Raw genomic sequence first — 24,421 nt, forward strand, 5'->3', positions numbered from 1 at the left:
TAGTACGTAGTGGCGTCCAGTAAGCAGGCTATATCACAGGAAAATGTTGGCCTTTCTTAAACAAATTGCATGCAATTCTACTACATTTTAAATGACTGGACACATTAGCAGAATGTTTTTCCACACAATTTACAGGGTAGACTACTCTGGGACTAACAAAAGTGGCACTGACCCAATGATAAAGACAGTGAATATGTACACATCATGGGGGCACTCTGTTCACAACGTTGACATCAGCAAACCGCTCGCCCACATGCCACCCTGCACGTGGTCTGCAGTTGTGAGGCCGGTTGGACGTACTGCCAAATTCTCTAAAATTACGTTGGAGGTGGCTTATGGTGAAAGAAATTCAAATCCCTTGCAACAGCGCATTTACCGCAATCAGCATGCCAGTTGCACGCTCCCCCAAAAACCTGAGACGTCTGTGGCATTGTGTTGTGACAAAACTGCACATTTTAAAGTGGCCTTTTATTGTCCCCAGTACAAGTTGCACCTGTGTAACAATCATGCTGTTTAATCAGCTTCTTGATATGCCACACCTGTCAGGTGGATGGATTAGTTTAGCAAAGGAGAAATGCTCACTGACAGGGATGTAAACAAATTTGAGAGAAGTAAGGTTTTTGTGTGTATTTAATATTTCTGGGATCTTTTACACTTTACATGTTGCGTTTGTATTTTTATTCAGAGTAAATGTGATTCCTGGCATTCAGAGCTCTGTGGTTGGACACCCTGATCAGGTTGCGCAACCAATGCATATGTACCCGGTAAATGTCTTAAATGTTTTTGAATTAAAATGCTCCTGGCCAAATGTCCGGTACCGACCTTTCCTAACAAAAACCCTGCCCTGTAATCAGTCTATGGACACGGTAAGACAGCAATTCATTTGGGTGAACTATCCCTTTAACAATTTATTTATAGTCTCTATGAGGTCAAAAGAAGAAAAAAAACATGACTTTCCCCTTCCCTGGGCTTTCACAGCACTCACAAAACCTATTTTAATTGACTCCCCTCCCCAAGCTTGGGCCTTGGAGTGAGTGATCATTTGTATTAATGCCACCACTGTTACAACGATCCCCTTCAGACAGTGAGAAAAAGCTTCTGTCTGGCTGGCTGGCGAGGTGTTATTTTGACTACTACTCACAAATATGATTTGATTTGGGCTTTTACTCCCCCCCCCCAGCCACAGTGCTGAACAGCCTCATTGACATGGCCTGACATCACTGACAACCATATTGGCAGCCGCTGCTGAGAGACAGAGTTACGGTTCCTCTATGAAGCGGAGTCTGCGTCTTAAATAGTACACTATTCCCTACATAGTGCATTACTTTTGACCAGAGCCCAAAATCATAGCACTATATAGGGAATGGGTGCCATTTGGGACACAGCCAGAGGTCTGGCCCAGTGCTGACAGCAGCCCAGTGGTTTAGAGGCATTGAAGGGAAGATGATCTATGGCTAATCTGTTGTACTAATGATCCTATGGAAAACACCTGCGACCGAGCAGGGGAAATTGACTCCTAGAGGGACATAGGTTCACTAGTATACATCATTAGGGAGGGACTAAAAGCTTGAGTTGCCCATATTCCGTTCAAATATTTCCCTCATAGGGTCAAGATTGTGTACAAGAGGGGAACCTCATTTATCAAACCATCGAAGTGGACGTGCGCAAAAAGCCCCCCCGTACTTGACTTATCCGAGCGTATACCGATTCCCGCGGACTTCATCGTTCACACGCATGGTAAATATCCTGGAGAGAGAGAGGAGGATCGTGGTTCCCAAGGTGGTGTGATGTGCAGGAAAATCTCACCTCTCTCCTGAGACATGGGGGACTGGCTCAGGGTGGAATGGGAGCCCACATCAGACATGTTCCCAGGGGTCTGGGGGGCCATCTGGGTGCCTGGGAGAAGAGGGAAGCAAACGTCAGTGGGACACACACACATCCATATCTGTCGTGTTAGTGTGTTGGCCCGAAGAGCAGCAGTGTGTCTAGCAAAACGAACCCCTCTCCCTGGGAGCTGTGTGCCTGGTGCCCTTTAATGAGCCCTATAGTGTATGTGTGTGTGTGCAGCAGTTTCTGTGGCGATGGGATGCAGAGGCGATCACAAGTCCGTTGGTACCTCAGTGTGGGGGCTAATGGCTGACGGCTCTCCCAGCAGGGGTGAGAGTGTGTGTGTAGATGACTAAATAGTCTCCCGTCGACCTCGTTATCACCACCCAGAGTAGCGAGAGAGAAAGGGTCGGGGTATAAACTGTAACTCTGGCCACAAATAAGGACAAATCTCCCTAAACTAGTCCAGCCTGGCGTCAAACGGGCAACAAGGCGCTGCACTGTGGGAGAGTAATTGTATTACAGTGACTCCGAACTGCTAACATAGTTTAGAAACTATTTTAATGACTGAGGCCTTTGTTTTGGAGCTGAGGCTAGAGCTCCTCCCCAGCTGCCTGTACGGAACCAATCCCCAGCTGCCTGTACGGAACCAGACTTCTCTCTTCCACTGTGACTAACTACTATAGAGTCGCTAATGCTAAAGAAGTTCTGAAAGAACTGCCTGTAATGAGACAAAGGAGCTCTTTTTCCTCCACAGTTGTGCCAGTCATGACAACCAGAGCTGTGCTGTTCCACTGTGGAGGTCTCAGAACTGCTCTCTGAACTAGAAATGGCTGAAATACTACAAATTCAGTTAGTGTATCAAGCCTGGCAAAATGGCCCTTGTTCCCTGTCTGGAGTATGATATGTGTGTGTGTGAGATGGGGTATAGTGTTTGAAGGTTACTCCTAGAACTAGGTGCAGGGTTTCGTTCTATACCTGGGACGCTGGCGGGGGAGATTGGGCCGGAGCGTGATTGGCTGGAGCCAACAGGTGATCCCACGGGGGAGGGCGAGGGGCCGCTGCGCAGGCCGGGGAGGCGCGGGGATACATGGGGAGAGAAAGGAGACTGGGCCGGGTTACTCTGCTCGCCCTGGCTGCTGGTGGACCCCGAAGCACTGACCGCTGAGCTGACGGCCACCTCTGTGCCCGTAGGAAGGTCATCTATGGTGCCAGACAGGTCCTGGAACAGCAGAGGAGACAAGAGAGGAAGGTTAGTGTGAGGCAAACCAAGGGGAAAGCCAGGGTGGTGTTCACACACACCAAAAGAAATAAGAAAAAAAAAACTGAGTGAGCAACTACCTGGACGAGACCAATAACAAACGCAAATTAGTTTCCGGTTGCAAAACATTTTAAAAACGTGCTCCGTTGTGTGCTCTACATTAACATGACACAGGAAAAATTCTGACTTCGAGCCAGTCTGCTAAGGTCAAGAACACCTTGAAATACACATTAAGAACCTCCACCGGTAGGTAGTCAAATCTTTACCAGTTACTTGATGACTTGACATAACGTCAAACATAGACAGAGAGACATTGGAGTGTTGGAAATTTCTCTTGAAGTCCAGGAAGGCTTTACCCAATTGAGTCACCGTAAAACCAGGCAGGCAGGCGCATGGTGGAAAATATTATCCCAGCACTGCTGTCAGGCTAGACTGTCAGTCTGTTCCAAATGGCACCCTATTCCCTACTTGCTGAAAAACTAACTGGGCAGAAACAACTCAGGTATTTAGACAAATTTGGCCAAATTACACCCATGAGAGAGCCATGGCAACGGCGTCAATGTCTTATCAGGAGTGGAGCCAATGTCTAATAGTGCCAACGAGTTGCCCTCCAAAGTGGCATGGGACCAAGTCATTTGCCTCCCCTCCCACTCAGCTACCGATTCCTGTGGAAACTGTGCAGTCCATGCTAGGGCTGTGGGATGCGTTAAGATCCCAAATTAATACAACCACTCGCATCAACAACAAATAAAAAAACTGTTAAAAGCAAATGAGGCTGATGCAACAGCTCAGAACATAAGCCTAAAATGTTGATAAACTATTAGGCTATTTCTTCACATTATAAACACAGAAAATGCACACACGGCAGTAGGCAAAACGTGGGACTGTTCCAAAAGGCAATAAATTAGCTGGAAAACACCACTCAAAAGTGACCAGAAATGTGATTATGCATGAAATACTTCACTATAAAAAGGTGCTTTTTTTATGGTGAAAATTCTTCCCCAAACTCGACACTCACGCGCCACCTTTGTATGTCAGTTAGGCTCTGCACCCCTTGCAAAGCAGATTAATGTGTCCAGCATCCCGGAGTCGCCTCATTGCTGTTGACGTTGAGACTGGTGTTTTGCGGGTACTATTTAATGAAGCTGCCAGTTGAGGACTTGTGAGGCGTCTGTTTCTCAAACTAGACACTAATGCACTTGTCCTCTTGCTCAGTTGTGCACTGGGGCCTCCCACTCCTCTTTCTATTCTGGTTAGAGCCAGTTGCAGAGTAGTACACAGCATTGTACAAGATCTTCAGTTTCTTGGCAATTTCTCACATAGAATAGCCTTCATTTTCTCAGAACAAGAATAGACTGAAGAGTTTCAGAAGAAAGTTATGTGTTTCTGGCCATTTTGAGCCTGTAATCGATCCCACAAATGCTGATGTTCCAGATACTCAGCTAGTCTAAAGGCGGTCAGTTTTATTGCTTCTTTAATCAGCAGTTTTCAGCTGTGCTAACATAATTGCAAAAGGGTTTTCTAATGATCAATTAGACTTTTAAAATGATAAACTTGGATTAGCTAACAACGTGCCATTGGAACACAGGAGTGATGGTTGCTGATAATGGGCCTCTGTACGCCTATGTAGATATTCCATTAAAAATCAGCCGTTTCCAGCTACAATAGTCATTTACAACATTAACAATGTCTACACTGTATTTCTGATAAATGTGATGTTATTTTAATGGACAAAAAAAGTGCTTTTCTTTCAAAAACAAGGACATTTCTAAGTGACCCCAAACTTTTGAACGATAGTGTATATTTACAAAATGACCAAGTAGGTGACCTGGAAGGCAAGACAAATCAAAGTGATTTGTAAGAAATGGTCTGATATCTGACTCCTGATTCAGACCTCTAGGAGACATGGTACACAAATGCTGAATCCAATACAATTCTCTTCTCAATAATAGATTATTAGTATCTCCCCCCTCCTTAGTCCTAAAATGACATTTGTTTTGGACCATTATCATGCGCCCGTCTCGGAACAGGAGCAAGGGAATAAAATACACATCTATACACTTAAATAGCGAATGGAGGATGCTTTTCCCTTGGTTCATTTTCATGCCAGGTAGGCTATACTCCTGTTGGAAAGCAAAGCAATGTGCTTAATATTAGAAAAGTTGAGAAATAAATATAGTAGGCCTAGAAATGTTGGGCAAACATGAGCTCATGGGCTCTCATGAAGTGTTTGATTTAATTTTCGACACATTTGCATTGATGTCGAGTGATTATAGGAACAACAGTACTGAGTACCAGGCAGTTAGCACGTTTGGTAGGCTACAAATGAGCATCAGCAGCTTGGAGAAGCCTAATTACTGTGACTAAACCGTCACGTGGAATTTGACTGCGGTCATGACGTGTGACTGCCGGTGTAGTGGTAATACAGCCCCCACTCAGAGCTGGAGTTGGCTGACAGGCAGCTCTCACCTACGACCTTTCATTATGACACAATCTGAGGCCATAACAACCACTTAGAATGTATGATCAGTAACTTAACACACACACACCACACACACAGCAGTGAAGACCATCTCTGCATAAAAAAATATATATTCTGCTATCAATCTTAGCCTACGTCAGCCAATTATACTTGAATGCACCTTACTGTGCAGTGGGATTCTTCTCCTCTCATTTGCACTCCTCTAAAGCTCCAAATGTGTCCCAAAAGTCTTTCTACTTCACCATCACAGAAGCGGATTGCGTCATTAGAGGCATGGGGGGGGGTTGGGGATTAGCCCAGAGCCCTGGTCAAAAGAACTCAGCCAAGGCCTTTCTCTTCAGTATGTGTAACACATTTGCAAAAAAAAAGCCTTTATTTCAAAGTTTGAAAGGCATTGGAGGGCCACTTAAACCTGTTTACATATTCCTCAAGACTTGTGCCGCTTGCATGATTTATGGTTATAATTATTCACATTCGTTATGGGCCTCGGCTTACTAAATTGATGAATATAATTATTCAGCCTCATTGGTCTTTCGGGCTTTTACCTCCTTCCCTTCCCTCATCCCCCTTTCCATTCTAGACTCTGCAGTGAAATAGGGGAAGGATAAATAAATGAATGTGGGTTCTCATTGGGGCAGAGAGAGTGAGAGAGACGGGCACAGCAGTAGCGCCCACATGCAGTCAGCTCCTCTCAGTTCACTCTTTCCATGCAGCGTTACCCTTGAGTTTGGGCAGCAGCCATGTAAAAGAAAACACCAACAACAGAGAACCATTACATTTTCTACAGAAATGCTTACAACTCAACTTTAAAGGAGCCAAGTACACTTGTACCACAGTGCAGAAGGAGAGGAAGTTGCCATTTTGTTTAGCTGCTGAAAATCTGTTTCTTATAGTATCTTGCTGATTTCCCAGCACTCAGAATGGCTCAGCCTGAGTGTGTGTGTGTGTGTGTGTGTGTGTGTGTGTGTGTGTGTGTGTGTGTGCTTGTGATTCACCACAGGCAGCAGTGTGGGGGAGTAAGTACATCCAGAACATTACTGTCCTCGCTACTCATACCCTGGCTATGTGGACACGCCGCACCAGGACCAAGGACTTATAATCAAAGACAAGCCTTCCCAAATGGCACCCTATTCCCTATATAGTGCCATACTTTTGACCAGAGCCCTATGGACCCTGGTCAAAAGTAGTGCACTATATAAAAAAAAAGGTATTAGGGTGCCATTTGGGACAGACTAGGTAAAACCAGGGATGTAAACTAGCTATGACCATGAACACATTCACCAGAGCAGCCGCCATTTTCTTCTTTTTCATCCCCCAGCCCTTTGATTCTGTCCATATAGCTTGATGAAAGAAAAGAGTTTGCCTTTGAAAAATATGCAATTGAGAAAATACTGAAAGCCAAGGAAGGCCAGGGGGACTGCCTGGGCCTCGCCTAGATCTCTCCCCTATCAAAATTGTCCCTGATTGGGCCTCCTGAGAAGCAGTAGGAGGCAGCAGCAGTGGTGGAGGTAGCCCTGAGCAGAAAACTGTGGTGTGTACGCACACAGAGACATTCACAAGACTGATGAGGGGAATCAGACTCTCCCCTACTGTGAAATCTGACAATCTGAAAGGAGCGCTGGCGTATTAGGTTTGATAAGCGCTCTCTGGAGGCTGTGTGTGTGTGTGTGTCTGGAGACGGTGGGAACGTGCCTCTGTGCGGAGTGATGGATGGGGGATTAGACAGACAGCCTCTAGAGGGGAGGGCACGCACACACAGACACACACACTCTCTCTGGGATGAGGAAGAGGCACAGTCATGCCATGTTCAAAAGAGGACTGACTGGCTATTCTTCTGAGGATGAGTTCAGAAGAAACAGCAAACTCAAGCACTGGTGCAGAATGGTAATGTGAACAAGAGTGAGCTTTTGTGTGTTTTAGTGTATGTGATGTGCACAGATGCCAGAATGAAAGAGAGAGGATGAGGTTCTTCCTGAAAAAACAGTTCATATGCCCACTGTGACTGCACCTTCCAAAGCATACCCCATAAGCACTGCCTTAGCAATACCATAATAAAGAAATGATCAATTGAGAGGGGCCTGAAATATAACCTTGTGGTACTCCTTATCTTTTTCCCCTCTCATCCTGTCTGCTATTTAGCCCAAGGGTTAGTGTGATGAGTGAGTCACTCTCCTTCCCGCCATCACAACACAACAAACGCATGTACGCCCCCCGGGGGAAAACTCTCACATTCACACCCAATTAAATATTGACAGCCAACAGAGGCTTTTTGTGGTGTCACCATTTCAGACGGCGCCCATCACCGTGGCTCTGGATGCCCCGGTCTCTGTGGAGATATTGCGGGCAGGCTAGAACCAATCGGCTCCGGGCCTGAATTAGCCAACCACCAATGAGGAATGGCGTCATAAGGAGAAGAGAGGCTTGGGGGAAGGAATAGTCGCTAGCAATAGAATGAAACGAACCCATCCCAAGGAGTTCTCTCGGAGGAGTTGAGAAGCATCAGCATTTGCAATCATGAGTAGCAGTCAGACGACAAACATGCAGGGCTGTGCTGGGAAATAATTGAGACTTAATGATAGCGTTTGAGAAATAGTGGGGAACGGGGACAGCAGCAATCTGACTGATTTCTCTAAGGGTGCCTGTGTGTGATTGAGGCTGGGCGCGTGTGTATAAACCAAATATAGCTGAGCAGTACAATTAAAACAATATATTCCTAATTTGGCTTGAATAGAGGTGCGGGACATGTTTGAGGGAGATGGGAGTTTGTGTAGAATAGATTTACCAATACGATCTGGAACAAAGGAAGAAAGCGAGGAACACGAAAATAAAACCCGCTGGCGAATTTGAAACCTGTCCAAGACTTTCATTATCTTTGATGTTGTAGATGGAAAAAAAGCGCAATTTAGTCAGCATAATTGCCTTCTCCCTTCGCTCTCTCTTCCTCCTGCTAATCAATGAGGAAGTGAGGGACAAGACCGAGAGCAAGAGAGGATGAGAGCAAGAGAGGATGAGAGCGAGAGAGATTGAGGGAGCAGCAGACGTCACCACTGGCTGCCTGATCCTGATCCTGCCACCCCTCCTGCTCTGCCACTGCAGTTGGCACGGCGCCAGCTGGCGCCTTTGTCTGCCACCGTGGTAACCGGCAGTGGCAGCGGTTAGTGCCCGTCTGGTGATGGACAGGCAGGCGCAACGACTGCCCATATTCTAGTCTGAGTCCCAAATCGCACACGATTCCCGATTTAGTGCACCACTTTTGACCAAGGCACTACATCGGGATTAGGCTATTTAGGGCACTATATAGGGAAAAGGACGCCATTTGGGACACATCCCTAGTCCCCATCATGGCCCATTCCTCCGTTTATCAAAAGGTCTAGACGGAATATGCCACACACAGAACCTATAATCTGCCACCCCACACACAGCCACTCTGGGAGGATGAGAAGACAAGCCCGTCTGACTGTATTCTAGTGATCGTCCAGGACATCCCAAGCCTTCAAACCAAGCACATATGTTTATTTCATGTTTGATAATTTTGCCCATGAACACATTTCTGTTTGCAGCCCATGGCTGTATTCATTAGACACCGAAAGGAAGAAAACCAACAAACTGCATGGGACTACCTGAACTTGAAACTTGTTGCAAAACATTTTTGCTATGGTGTACACTATTGAATACAACCCATGTGTTCCACTGTGAAATGGACTGGATGTTTAATTTGACCCAGAGCTGTAATCTCCCTGGACACCTTTTGTTCTTGGTTTATCCTCATGGTGATGCAGTACGGTAAGGAAAAAGAGAGAGAGAGAGAGAGAGAGAGAGAGAGAGAGAGAGGAGGGGGTTGAGGGCTAGAGAGAGAGAGAGAGAGAGAGAGAGAGAGGAGGGGGTTGAGGGCTAGAGAGAGAGAGAGGAGGGGGTTGAGGACACACTCCACCTCAAGAGCATCACTTCTGCTCCGAATGAAAGAAGCTTTGCTTTGAAATGGAAACTACTGGCTCAGCAGATGCTTTGAGAGATGAGATTGGTAGAAAGATGAGACAGAGACAGACACAGAGACAGAGACAGAGACAGAGACAGAGACAGAGAGAGAGAGAGAGAGAGAGAGAGAGAGAGAGAGAGAGAGAGAGAGAGAGAGAGAGAGAGAGAGAGAGAGAGAGAGAGAGAGAGAGAGAGAGAGAGAGAGAGAGAGAGAGAGAGAGAGAGAGAGAGAGAGAGAGAGAGAGAGAGAGAGAGAGAGAGAGAGAGAGAGAGAGAGAGAGAGAGAGAGAGAGAGAGAGAGAGAGAGAGAGAGAGAGAGAGAGAGAGAGAGAGACGGGCAGAAAGATGAGAAAAGAAAGAGAGGGTGGGGGGTTGGATAGACTGCAGGTAGAACAGACAGAGTAGCTGGTTTGAGAACACACTTCTCGTCCTAGGTTTTAGCGAGAGCGTGTGAGAATGAGAACGTGTGCTAGACGACAGATAAAGCTGACGGCAGAACACAGACTGCATCCCAAACGGCACCCTATTCCCAACATAGTGCACTAGTACCGTCATTGTGTAGGCCGTCATTGTAAATAAGAATTTGTTCTTAACTGACTTGCCTAGTTAAATAAATATATATATATTTTTAAAACCTATGCACTATACAGGAAATAGGGTGTTTCTGTGACCCGCTAATCTGATCTCTGGTTAAAAAAAATAATAATAAAAAAACGCATGTTAATCTTCACTTTCCAGTGGAATGGCTTAGGCCCTAGTCTCACCCCATGGCAACATCTCATTGGCAGACTCACCTGTCTGTCAAGAGTCTGGAAGAGAACCGTCTTAAAAATTCTGGGGATACGGTGTGTAACCGGAGGGAGATTTTCCCCCACATGCAATTTATCCTGGCGCGAATGCGATCAACGTTCACCCTTGTCAGACTGCTCTAAACTCTTATTCACATAAGCGAGGGTACGAAGTTATCCCGCATCTCCCTGATATAAATAACCATATAGGAGACTTGGGGTGGGAGGGTTACTTTTACTGAGAAATATAAGTTGACTAACCGGGCGATCTGCATTGTGTCCCACCCACCACCCGCCAACCCCTCTTTACGCTACTGCTACTCTCTGTTCATCATATAAGCATAGACACTTTAATCATATCTACATGTACATACTACCTCAATCAGCTCGACTAACCGGTGCCTGTATGTAGCCTCGCTACTGTTATTTTACACTGTCTTTACTGTTGTTTTTATTTCTTTACCTACCTATTGTTCACCTAATACCTTTTTTTCCACTATTGGTTAGAGCCTGTAAGTAAGCATTTCACTGTAAGGTCTACTACACCTGTTGTATTCGGCGCACATGACAAACGTTGATTTGATACCAAATGTAAAAAGGTGTGTCATTGATCATTTCAGTATATGTCTATACAGCTTAAACCGAGCCATGCCTCTACGGCTTAATAATGGATAGAAATACTGCTTCAATCCTGTAGTAGTCTGTGCACAACCTTACCTCCAACAACTAATGTTTCAGCTTATATTTCATCTTACAATGCAGTTTACGATCTAACAGCACAGCACATTGAGTGCTAATGATGTAAAGATCAAGAAATGGTGGGGAGGGAATCTTTCCCTCTAATTCTTCACGTACGCACACAGTGGGTAAAAACAGACAGGCCCTGTGATGCTTTTCCACCTCAGCGCTGTGGCGGGCTTGATGAGCTGTTGCTGAACGGAGCTTGGCTCCCTGTAGAAGCTCACAGAAGAGAGGAGAGCAGAGCAAAGAGAGGAGAGGAAAGAAGGAGAGCTGAGGAAAGCAGAATATAGGAGAGGAACATTGCTCTGGAGCTCCAACCCTCTCTCCCCCATCTGCCCCTGGGACCCAGGCCAACCAATGGCAGCACGGCAGCCCATCCCCCACCCCCTGCCAACTGCTCAGCCAACCAGCTCCCAGCTCTGCCTGCCTCGGCAGCACACACCCCCACCTCTCTCTCTCTGCCTGCTTTAGTCTCCCTTCCTCCTCCCTCTCTCCCTCTCGTTTTCCGTCCCCCTTGTGCGCATTCTAATTATGGGGAGTGAGCCGCAGCGCACGAAGGAGAGAGAGAAGAATCAAAGGAGCTACGGAGAAAATGGAGAGGAGAAATGAGAGCGAGAGGATACATTCTAGGGCTCAAGAGAAACACTCTCCTTTCAGCCTGCAAATAAATTAGAATGCAGTGTATGTGTGCGTGTAGGGAAACACACATACGCTGTATTCTAATTTACACCCTGCATTCCCACACTCCCCTTCACTCCCTCAAATACCATAGCCCCACTATCAAAGCACGGGCACAGGGGAGAGGACGGGAGCCCAGACATTGAAAGAGGAGAGGAAAAAATTCAGAAGATGGAAAAGAGAGGGGGGAAAAGAGGGAGAAAAATCAATGTATGTGTAAGGGGAATGGAAACAGCAGAAAGAACAAAAATCATTGAGGAACGGGAAAGAGGGAGGGGGAGGCTGGTTGTTTCAGAGAGCAGGATGTAGCTAATGAACAGCAGACGAAGACAGAGCAGAGAGAAGAAGGAAATCACAGAATGCAGGCTTTTTGCGTTCTCTTCCCGCTCTACTCTGCTATAATCTTTCAAACTCAGCAGCCTCCCCCCTTGCCTCGCTGGTTTATTTATTGCGGTGCATTTTTCTGCCTCTGAAACGAGTTCTGGGCTCAAAGCCCCCACTAGACCTTTTAATCATCTTATGCCTCATATTCTCTGTTGGTTCTCTCTCTCTCTCTCTCCTCTCCAACTCACTCTTTGAGCTGCGCTTGCTCCTATTCTCCCACAAGTAAACATTAGTCGGTTCTATTGTTTTGTAATACAAATATTTCTCTTTTCCTTAACCTATCATTTTCACAAAATGGGCTCTGGATAGAGAAAGAGAACAGCGTGGGCAAATAAATACACACCAAGAGGCACTGCCTGTCTCTGTGTGTGTCGCATTTCCATCTACGTGGGCTGGTACCCGTGTCTCACTGGGACATGGCTCCAGAGGTCCTGCTCGAACTTGGAGCCAAGGCAAAGTCCTGGGTACTTTTCAGCTGGCACTTACATAATGACTTCACAAAGCAACAGTCTTTAATGATGCAGAGGTTGTTGATTCCGCTCGCCCAAAGTCTTTAGTGTCACACTCCTGATGGAAACACGATTACACTAGAGCTTACATGAACATAAAACACTGACGACACCCTAGTGTGGGGCTAAGTCCCCCCCCAAAAAGCACCAACCTACACAAATCAGGTGCTCCTAAAGCCTTCTGTAGCTCCTGATTGGCTCTGCTGCTAGAATCTGGTGATGGTGCTAGTGAATAGTGTCAACCACTATGTCACACAGTGGATTTCATAATTTGTCTCTCAGTGTACTAGTAACACAACTGATCTGGTGTTATTGTAGATGCTCTTCCCGATAAGGAATTCCTTTGAACTTCACAGTTAACCCAGTGGCCGTGTCCGACTACCCATACTAGCGTACCACATGCTTAAAACGGCATACTATTTAACATGTACCGTTTAGTGCAAAGTATGTCAGGGCCGCAACACAGTAGCGGCTCCTGATTGGCTGAGTAAGTGGGGCGGGGCCGAGTGCGGGTGGATTTTTCCAAATTCAACAGACATGCGTTGCATTAACCAGCCTGATAACAGCTCATTTCCAATTCAACGAATGTCTCTAAACTCTGAACAGGGGAGGAATGGAGTTATAGGCTTACTCAGGCTGGTTATAGGCAGACTATCACATTCAACCTAAACCGTAGCCCATCTATCCTATTGATGAAGGACTGCAGACAGAAACAGATCATTTTGTTCCATATACAGTATTTATTTTGTGAAACCAAAGTGCTAAAACATACAGTACCAGTCAAACATTTGGACACACCCACTCATTCAAGGGTTTTTCTTGATTTTGACTATTTTATACATTGTAGAAGAATAGTGAAGACATCAAAACTATAAAATAACATATGGAATCATGTGGTAACCAAAAAAGGGTTAAATCAAAATGTATTTTAGATTTGAGAATCTTTAAAGTAGCCAGCCCTTGATGACAGCTTTGCACGCGCTTGGCATTCTCTCAACCAGCTTCATGAGGTAGTCACCTGGAATGCATTTCAATTAACAGGTGTGCCTTGTTAAAGGTTCATTTGTGGAATTCCTTTCCATGTTAATGGATTTGAGCTAATCAGTTGTGTTCAAGTAACAGACATCCCAACATCAACTGTTCAGAGGAGGCTGCATGAATCAGGCCTTCATGGTCAAATTGCTGCAAAGAAAACACTACTAATAGGACACCAATGAGAAGAAGAGACTTGCGTGGGCCAAGAAACACAAGCAATGGACATTAGACCGGTGGAAAGCTGTCTAGACCGTTGGTTCCATCCGCTGTGTCTTTGTTAGACAGAGTAGGTGAACGGATGATCTCCGCATGTGTGGTTCCCACCGTGAAGCATGGAGGAGGAGAGATGGTGCTTTGCTGGTGTCACTGTCAGTGATTTATTTAGAATTCAAGGCACACTTAACCAGCATGGATACCACAGCATTCTGCAGCGATACAGTTTGCGCTTAATGGTACTATCATTTGTTAATGAACAGGACAATGACCCAACACACCTCCAGGCTGTGTAAGGGATATTTGACCAAGAAGGAGAGTGATGGATTGCTGCATCAGATGACCTGGCCTCCACAATCACCTGACCTCAACACAATTGATATGGTTAGGGTTGAGTTGGACTGCAGAGTTAAGGAAAAGCAGCCAACAAGTGTTCAGCATATATGGGAACTCCTTCAATACTGTTGGAAAAGCATTCTAGGTGAAGCCGGTTGCAAGAATGCAAAGCTGTCATCAAGGCAAAGGGTGGCTACTTTGAAGAATCTCAAATATATTTGTTTGTTTAACACTTTTTTGGTTACTACATGATTCCATATGGTGGTATTTTATAGTTTTGATGTCTTCATTATTATTCTACAATGTAAAAAAAGAAATGTACAAATAAAGAAAAACCCTTGAATGAGTAGGTGTCCAAACTTTAGACCGGTAGTGTATATCAATTAAACACCAACACTTTTCAAACTACTTGGCCTACAATTAAACACCACAGCAAAATCGTCGCTATTCGTCATATTACCAATTAAGTAGCCTAGTTTCGTTGTTTGGCTACTTGAAGAGAACTAGGGCCTATAACGCGCAGCCCACCTCTTCATCTGTATTGTGGAAAAGTGTGCATCGATTTCTACTAGAAGAGCCAAAATGAGCGGAACACCCTGGCATTTAAACCATACTCAAGTTTAGAAAACGCACACTGCATTTTCGCACACTGAGAACGTTTCCCGTTATTTGTTGATTTCGGTAGCACAACCCCATATCTAAATTGATCAGCTGTTGTCGCAGCCGAAAAGAGTATGACATCGGGGCATTGGAACAACACTGGATTTTCTAAACGTCGCATACTATAAAATAAAAAAAAATGTGCGCATACTCAAACGGCCTATTTTAGGACGCAAAGTATGGGTATTCTGAGAAAGCTGGTGTTCAGGGTGTCATTCCTTATTTAGGCACCAGCATCGCCATCAGCCCCTGGTGCAGAGGAAGTATTATCTGTGTGCCTTGAGTGTGTTTGATTGGAATGTGTACACTTGCAAGTAGTGTAATTAATAGCCGGCCGTGTTTGATCATCCCCGTAATAAAGGGAATTTGAAATATACCCCCCCCCCCATTCGTATTTATTTAAAATCAGCCAGTCTTTTTAAATAAAATAATACAAATAAAATAAACATGGTTAGCCTCCTGGAGGTAAATGGGCTTCTCTTTTTTTCGTGGTCTTTTCTTATGCCTTAACGAAGGATGAGTCCCAAATGGCACCCTATTCCCTATATAGTGCATTACTTCAGATCAGAGCCCTACGGGCCTAGTTAAAATATAGTGCACTTTAAAAAGGAATAGGGTGCCATTTGGGCTGCAGCCCAGGCCTCAGAGGTTTAAGGGCGGGAAAGCAGCAAAGGGAACCCTGTTGTTGCTGTGTGGTTGTGATGTCTGTTCTGCGTGGTTACAGACACATGCTAATGGAGCTAGCGCTAGAAACCAAAGCCAGGCTCACTAAGCCTCTCTCCTGCTGAGATGCACACTAATACCTCATGCAGACTCCCAACTACCTGCCACATAGGTTTCACTCATTATTTACACTGATTGATGCGTGTGTAGCTGGTCGCCATAAGGAAAATTGCTATTTTAGGCTTAGGAGTTAGGGGGGTTGGGGTTAAGGTTCAGGGGTTAGGGAAAAAATGATTTTGAATGGGAATCAATTGTTTGGTCCCCACGAGGATAGTAAAACAAACGTGTGTGTATGTGTCAGAGAAAGATGGCTAATGATGTATGTCCTTATTTTCCTAGACCCTCTTACGCTTTCAGGGCACACACACACACACAATTCCCCTTAGACAGTATAGACTTTGTCCCACTATGTTTAAAATAGCTAGGACAAAGGCCAACTGGACAACACAGAGTCGTAAGAACAAAGCTACCCCTTTAATACAGAAACATACTTTCTCCACCAGCACAAACAAATCTACATTTACTGGCCAAATTCCCTCTCGTCGCCACTATTTAACCAGACAAGTGGTGCATCTCTGACAGGAGAAAATCATCACCAATAATAATAACTGAACAAAAATATAAAACGCAACATGTAAAGTGTTGGTCCCATGTTTCAAAGATCCCAGAGATGTCGTAAACGCTCAAAAATAATATTTCTCTTTACATCCCCCGTTAGTAAGCATCTCCTTTGCCAAGATAATCCATCCACCTGACAGGTGTGGCATATCAAGGTGCGGATTAAACAGCATGATCATTACACAGGTGCTGGGGACAATAAAAGGACACCCTAAAATGTGCAGTTTTGTCACTACACAATGAAATAGATGTTGCAAGTTTTGAGGGAGTGTGCATTTGGCATTCTGACTGCAGGAATGTCCACCAGAGCTGTTGCCAGAGAATTGATTGGGTGGGCCTATGCTCTCCCAGGCCCACCCATGGCTGTGACCCTGCCCAGTCATGTGAAATCCATAGATTAGCACCTAATGAATTTATTTCAATTGACAAATTTCCTTATATCAACTGTAACTCCGTAAAATCGTTGAAATTGTTGCATTTACATTTTTTGTTCAGTAATAGTTCCTTAATTCCTTAAGCCGTTTAAAATGTGGCACGGTCGGATGTGGGGTGATGTAGTGAATAACGCGTGGGCCACTTGGCTCAAGGGTGTGACAGTGAGAGCCTTTGCTCCGTTTCTCTCTCACAGACAGACACACCACACAGTTAGAATGTCTTCTCCTGCAGAATGAGAGAGCAATAGTCATTAGGGGATGTGATACGTGGGCAAAGCTTTGCATGCCCTGTCGGTGGGCTGCCTCTCCTCTGCCTCTCTCATGCTGCTTTCTGACAAATAAGGGCAGTGTGGACAGGACCCCACATGTACCTCTAACACACACACAGTGTATGACAGTAATCCCCCCTTGTGGGTGTCCAGTGGGGCGCTTGTCATCCTGTGTGTGTGTGCGGTGTGATGTGTCAAGACGACAGCGAGATCACCTACGGGGGGGGGGGGGTTAACGTACCTCGTATTCAGACAGAACTGGCAGATTTCCTACCGCTGAACAGACACGTCAAACAGAGCCCTAAATGGCTCCCAATTCCCTTTATAGTGCATAACTTTTTTTTATTTTTTACCAGGGCCCAGTAGTGGGGGCAGAAGAGGCCATTTTGTCTGGGCTCCATAGGGAACACCCAGCTGACTGAGAAGAGAGGACAGTGTTAGGATAGGCGCCCATGGCTACTCATGGGGCGGCAGGGTAGGACCAGAATTGGATCAAAAGTGTTCTCCGGATGCAATGTCATCCCAATCTCTGCAGAGTGCATCTTTCAATCATGCAGTCGCAAGATGCATTTTGAGATCAAAACGAGGCTACAGCAAACATTTGTCGGTATTAATTACCAGTTAGCATGTTATTTGCCCAGTTAGTTAATCCTGGAAAAGTCACGGTGTGTGCATCACCTGCGTGTGTTACCAGTGGACCGTTGCCAAAGGAGAGAGAACGAGAGCAGGTAAAATAAGGATATACAATAAACTAACTAGATGGCCAATTCAAAACGTAGTGTAGTTTGGCTGGTTAACTACTAGCATGTATTCATGTCATTGTCTTTCCCCCGGCACTCGTGTATAACCGCATATGCCCATCACACAGTTGATACGGGTGCATAGTTGATTAAACTAAACAGTCTCTCAAGCACTCATAATTGGCAAGGATTCCCCTCTATTCAATACTGGCAATGTACCATGCCTTGCAAAATTATTCATCCCCCTTGGCGTTTTTCCTATTTTGTTGCATTACAACCTGTAATTTAACCTGTTAGATCTCTAGGGGCGCTATTTCATTTTTGGATAAAAACGTTCCCGTTTTAAGCGCGATATTTTGTCACGAAAAGATGCTCGACTATGCATATTCTTGACAGTTTTGGAAAGAAAACACTGAAGTTTCAGAATCTGCAAAGATTTTGTCTGTAAGTGCCCCAGAACTCATTCTACAGGCGAAACCAAGATGATGCATCAACCAGGAAATTAGCAGAATTTCTGAAGCTCTGTTTTCCATTGTCTCCTTATATGGCTGTGATTGCGCAAGGAATGAGCCTACACTTTCTGTCGTTCGCCCAAGGTCTTAGCAGCATTGTGACGTATTTGTAGGCATATCATTGGAAGATTGACCATAAGAGACTACATTTTCCAAGTGTCCGCCTGGTGTCCTGCGTGGAATTCGGTGCGCAATTGCCAGCTGCTTGTACTTTTCCATTTGATATATGGGAGAAACCATGTGTCCAAGAACGATATATCAATGAAGAGATATGTGAAAAACACCTTGATGATTGATTCTAAACAACGTTTGCCATGTTTTCAGTCGATATTATGGAGTTAATTTGGAAAAAAGTTCGCGTTTTGAGGACTGAATTTTCGTTGTTTTTTGGTAGCCAAATGTGATGTATAAAACGGAGCTATTTCTAATACACAAAGAATCTTTTTGGAAAAACTGAGCATCTGCCATCTAACTGAGAGTATCCTCATTGAAAACATCAGAAGTTCTTCAAAGGTAAATGATTTTATTTGAAGGCTTTTATGTTTTTGTTGAAATGTTGCGTGCTGGATGCTAACGCTAATGCTAACGCTAAATGCTACGCTAGCTAGCTACTTTTACACAAATTATTGTTTTCCTATGGTTGAGAAGCATATTTTGAAAATCTGAGATGACAGTGTTGTTTACAAAAGGCTAAGCTTGCGAGATGGCATATTTATTTCATTTCATTTGCGATTTTCATGAATAGTTAACGTTGCGTTATGGTAATGAGCTTGAGGCTGTAGTCACGATACCGGATCCGGGTTTGGGAGATCAGAGGTTAAACAGATTTTTTATTTGGATTTAATGTAATGGACACACACAAAATTGTTTAAATTGGTGAAGTGAAATGGAAAAAACAACATTTAAAAAAATATATATTTTTATTTTTAATTCAAAAAGTGGTGCATGCATATGTATTCACCCCCTTTGCTATGAAGCCCCTAAACAAGATCTGGTGCAACCAATTACCTTCAGAAGTCACATAATTAAAGTCCACCTGTGTGCAATCTAAGTGTCAAATGATCTGTCACATGATCTCAATATATGAGACCAAGCAGCTCTCCAAACAGGTCAGGGACAAAGTTGAGGAGAAGCACAGATCAGTGTTGGGTTATAAAAAAATATCCAAAACTTTGAACATCCAACGGAGCACCATTAAAACCATTATAAAAAAAATGGAAAGAATATGGCACCACAACAAACCTGCCAAGAGAGGGCCACCCACCAAAACTCACAGACCAGGCAAGGAGGGCATTAATCAGAGAGGCAACAAAGAGACTGAAGGAGCTGCAAAGCTCCATATCTGTCCATAGAACCACTTTAAGCCATACACTCCACACAGAGCTGGGTTTTAGGGAAGAGTGTCCATAAAAAAGCCATTGTTTCAAGAAAAAAAAATAAGCAAACACATTTGGTGTTCGCCAAAAGGCACGTGGGAGACTCCCCAGACATATGGAAGAAGGTACTCTGGTCAGATGAGACTAACATTGAGCTTTTTGACCAGCAAGAAAAACACTTTCTGGTGCAAACCCAACACCTCTCATCACCCCGAGAACGCCATGAAAACATTTTATCGGCAGGGTCTGGGAAACTGGTCAGAATTGAAGGAATGATGGATGGCACTAAATACAGGGAAATTCTTGAGGGGAAACCTGTTTCAGTCTTCCAGAGATTTGAGACTGGGACAGAGGTTCACCTTCCAGCAGGACAATTGGCCCTAAGCATACTGCTAAAGCAACACTTGAATGGTTTAAGGGGAAACATTTAAATGTCTTGGAATGGCCTAGACAAAGCCCAGACCTCAGTCCAATTGAGAATCTGTGGTATGACTTAAAGATTGCTGTTGACCAGCGGAACCCATCCAACTTGAAGGAGCTGGAGCAGTTTTGCCTTGAAGAATGGGCAAGAATCCCAGTGGCTAGATGTGCAAGCTTATAGAGACATACCCCAAGAGACTTGCAGCTGTAATTGCTGCAAAAGGTGGCTCTACAAAGTATTGACTTTGTGGGGGTGAATAGTTATGCACGCTCAAGTTTTCTATTTTTTTGTCTTATTTCTTGTTAGTTTCACAAAAAGTATTTTGCATCTTCAAAGTGGTAGGCATGTTGTGTAAATCAAATGATACAAACCCCCCAAAATTCCAACAAAATAGGAAAAATGTCAGGGGGGGGTGTGAATATTTTCACAAGCCACTGTAATCCTGGCAAAGTTACAAAATATTCTTAGATTGACAAGTAACTCCTTTGCTGTCAAGATCTCCCCTGAACACTGCATATTTTAACCATATGTTAACCCTTATGAGTCAACCTGCACATCACTAGTGTACAGGGTTCACAAAAGCCAAGGCTAAGAGTGTTCACTGTAGGAGCCGTAGAACAGAACACATGAGGGAGAGGAGAAAAACAAACAGATGGAAACCTGGAGGATATAGGTTATAAGGGCAACACATCAACAGAAACTCCTAGTATGGATGTATGAGTGTGTGCTTATGAAAGAGAGAACAAGAGACAGAACGAGAGAGAGCAAGGGTTGATGAGACAAGAGGAGCAGAAACACATTAGTGGAAACCAAGACTGTTCTCAGGGCAGACCTGGTTGTAGCTAGATATGTTTGAGTCGTGTTGGGGACAATTTTAGCTAACCCGAACCCTTTTCCTAACCTGCCACGTGAATTCTCCTAACCTGCTGCGCAAGTTCCCCTAACCTGCTATGAAAAGTCACTTCTGCTAGTCAAAACCGACAGGCCTCCCCTGAGACCAGTCTGAGTATCCACTAATGCATTACAGCATTAGATGGCTGAATGCGTCACCATTTCCATCCCAGCACCCCACCACTGTTCTCTTCCGTACTCGGCCTCGTCAGTAGTTTCCCCTCACCGCCACTGATCTCCATCTGGGCCAGTTGTATCCCAAATGGCACCCTATTCCCTATATATTGCACTACTTTTGACCAGGGCCCATAGGGAACAGGAGGCCATTTGGAACAACGATGGAGTACAGCGCGAACTCCCAATGCCTCTCATAAAGCAGATGAGAAATAATGTTTCTTTCCCCTAATGGATCTGATGATCACTCCAGGCGAGCTTACAGTTAAGGATGACTAATCAATCTCCCATCTTAAGCTGACTTCGGAGAAAGAGATGAAAGGGATAGAAGAGGCCTTTGAAGGCCCGTGATGAGAGATCAGCTGAAGAACTCAGAATACTTATCTCACCCAGTGAACAATGCACCAAACATGGGAGAAAGTGTAGCCTAAGCTGTTCTTATTCTGGGCACCTAACGCTATGGGTTCTGTTGAAGCTCGTCCTAAGCTCGCACCTAATTCCCACACTATACAGGAAATAGGACACCGTTTGGGACATAACCGTGAGTGAATGTGTATCCTATGCAGTTTTTTATTCAGGACACTTGAATAACTACAGATTTGATTGATCAGAGTGTAACTAGCCAGAGGTTTATCTGCGAGGATCTGCATTTTGAATGAGTGAGACTTGCTAGCCACACACATAGAAGCCACCTTTCACACCATATTGACAAAAGACTTACGTCTATGCGAGCTCACTTCAAATGAAATGGCATAGTGCTCTGGTCAAAAGCAGTGCCCTATATAGGGAATAGGGTGCCATTTGGACAACATAGTGGGCTACATCCCATGCTTCCACCAGTCTGTCTTTATGAAGAGGCCAGAGTAGGCATAAAGCAGGCCTGATGACATTCAGGTTGGCTGAAGGGACTAGCAGGATGCAAATGCACTTAGTGCTGAGAGACTATCAGTCACTCAGTGAGACAAGCCACTTTGTACCCTCTCCCCACTAGATTAGTGGCTACTGCTGCCTGCCTTCATAAAACAGAGAAACACCGTGTCGGCGTCCCAAATGGCACCCTATTCCCTAATCAAAAGTAGTGCCATTTGGGACACAACCAGAGGGAAACAGAGGAGTAATTCACTTAGATCCATCTGGCCTCACTCTGCTCCCTCCCATAGAGAACCAGGTGCTGTTGCCAGACATTTCTTTTTACCATTGGTTTATACTTAGACACCACTAGTAAATAAAACGATCCATAATCCTTCCTCATGTGTTTTGTGGGATACTAGGAATGGGACAGGGCTTTTTCTTGAACAAAAAAGGCTGGTTATTGGTTGTTGGGGCAAAATGCCGGCTTATCACTAAAGCAGCCATGTTTAAAGTGGCTATGTAGACACCGCAATCTAGCCAAAATGACAGTTGCTGCCTGCTGCATATTTTATACTGGCAGCTCACCCATGTGACTCTTGCATCATGTCTTGTGTCACTGGTTGTAACTCCTGTTGTGGGCTAGATCCACTATTCAGCTCTGTTAAATCCAATCTACTATCTCTCCAAAAGGTGTGGCATATCTATTCCATCATGGTCATTGATGTTAACTCTCTTGTAAGGTGAACGGCGACATCAATTGTTACAGCTCTGTATGTAAACGCTTCATGACCTGTATTGTTATCACATGCAAAAGAGAGCACTGAGAGGTAGGAAAACCATTCAGGCTGTGAAACAAACTCACAGTACTACTTGCAAACTCAGACACTACTATGACACGCACACATACACACACAGTGGTCCAGCGCTCGAGCTTGGTTCCCGAGTTCGGAGTCTGAAAGCCTACCGCGTGTGTCTGATAGCCCAGAGCAGTGCTGCGTAGGAGCTGTTCTAATACAGTATCAAAGTGACACTTCCTGGATCCTGGTTTTGTAAGCCAAAAACAAATCTCAAATTTGCATCAAAGAAATGTAAGATATTAAAATGTATATGTGTTTCCGAGTGAATTTACCTCCCATATGCCAGTTTTATAATTATTTGACGGCCAAGAAGAAGCACAAAGCCAAAAAGTTGGAACACACATGAACTACAACTACTAATTCCCACTAGCTGTATAAAGTCTCACTTGAGACAGCCTGCCAGTCTTTAATTTATTTTTACTGGTTGGCAACGTTTAGTAAAATATATATATATATAAAATAATATAAAACAAACGGCCTGTAATTAACAGGTTCTTACCCTCCTGTGAGTCCTCAACTCGAGCAGGCACGATCCAGCATACCAACACGGATGCAGGAGATGTAGTTCAAATTAGACTAACTGTCAGCGAAGTGTCTTACTTCTTCCGCTTCAAATATTTTAAGAAAAGACATTGAGTATGAGCAAATTTATACACAAATACAAATCTTATACATCTTACATTACCTTGTTTTCTTAAATTTGATGATATAATCTTGATTATATAATCCTAGTCAAGAGATTATGGGACACGACCGGGAAGTATGACGTAGGAACCAGGGGTGGAAATGAACACCTGCCAAAAGTGGGTAGATTGGCAGGTAAGGTCTATTTCACCAGCCACGTTGGCAGGTGTTCACACAGAGCATTTGGGAACAGTTTTAGAACATTTATCTGTCGGCCAAATTGACAAGAAAGGCTACTATAAAAGTGTGAATTTGTCCTAGTGTTTCTTGTCCAGTTATCCCATTTTATTCACACACTTGTTTTTCAAATGTTAGTTTGAGTTTGTTGCAACTCCCTGCTACTTGGAAGGAATCACAGTCAGATTTTTTTCATTATAGACAAGCTAGTGCCCAAGTTACCACTAACGGCCCATCCCTTAAAGGGGCAGCTGAACATTTTTGTCGCATCTAAAGGATTGTACTTGATTGAGCAGGGATCACTCCTAAAAACATTAATTAACTTTTAGGCACTTCTTATCATTAAAGATGCACTATGCAGAAAATCACTTTCTGGTTGCTAAAATTCAAAAAGTTTGCCTAATTTCAGCTTGTGATAAAACAAGCTAGTGTAGAGAATTACATTTACATAAGTATTCAGACCCTTTCCTCAGTACTCGTTGAAGCGCCTTTGGCAGCAATTACAGCCTCAAGTCTTCTTGGGTATGACGCTACACGCTTGGCACACATGTACTTGGGGCGTTTCTCCCATTCCTCTCTGCAGATCCTCTCAAGCTCTGTCAAGTTGGATGGGGAGCGTCGCTGCACAGCTATTCTCAGGTCTCTCCAGTGACGTTAGATCAGGTTCAAGTCTGGGCCACTCAAGGACATTCAGAGACTTGCCCCGAAGCCACTCCGGCATTGCCTTGGCTGTGTGCTTAGGATCGTTGTCCTGTGGGAAGGCGAACCTTTGCCCCAGTCTGAGGTCCTGAGCACTCTGGAGCA

The 24,421-nt window shown here is 44.5% G+C and overlaps 1 protein-coding gene across 26 annotated transcripts in view; it reads right to left on the minus strand.

Moving 5' to 3' along the window:
• Positions 1–24,421, minus strand: part of arid1b (AT-rich interaction domain 1B) — a 112,352-nt gene that overhangs the window by 29,134 nt on the left and 58,797 nt on the right. For all 26 annotated transcript variants that reach the window (XM_090232414.1, XM_090232410.1, XM_090232404.1 and 23 more), the window contains 2 exons: positions 2,806–3,049; positions 1,807–1,896 (listed from right to left, as the gene is read on the minus strand). In XM_090232414.1, the coding sequence (XP_090088540.1) occupies positions 1,807–1,896; positions 2,806–3,049 (334 nt within the window). The remainder of the gene's footprint in view (positions 1–1,806; positions 1,897–2,805; positions 3,050–24,421) is intronic.

The sequence above is a fragment of the Oncorhynchus mykiss genome, chromosome 4 (assembly GCF_057628025.1).
Source record: "Oncorhynchus mykiss isolate SJ-2025 chromosome 4, ASM5762802v1, whole genome shotgun sequence".
Lineage (NCBI taxonomy): Eukaryota > Metazoa > Chordata > Actinopteri > Salmoniformes > Salmonidae > Oncorhynchus > Oncorhynchus mykiss.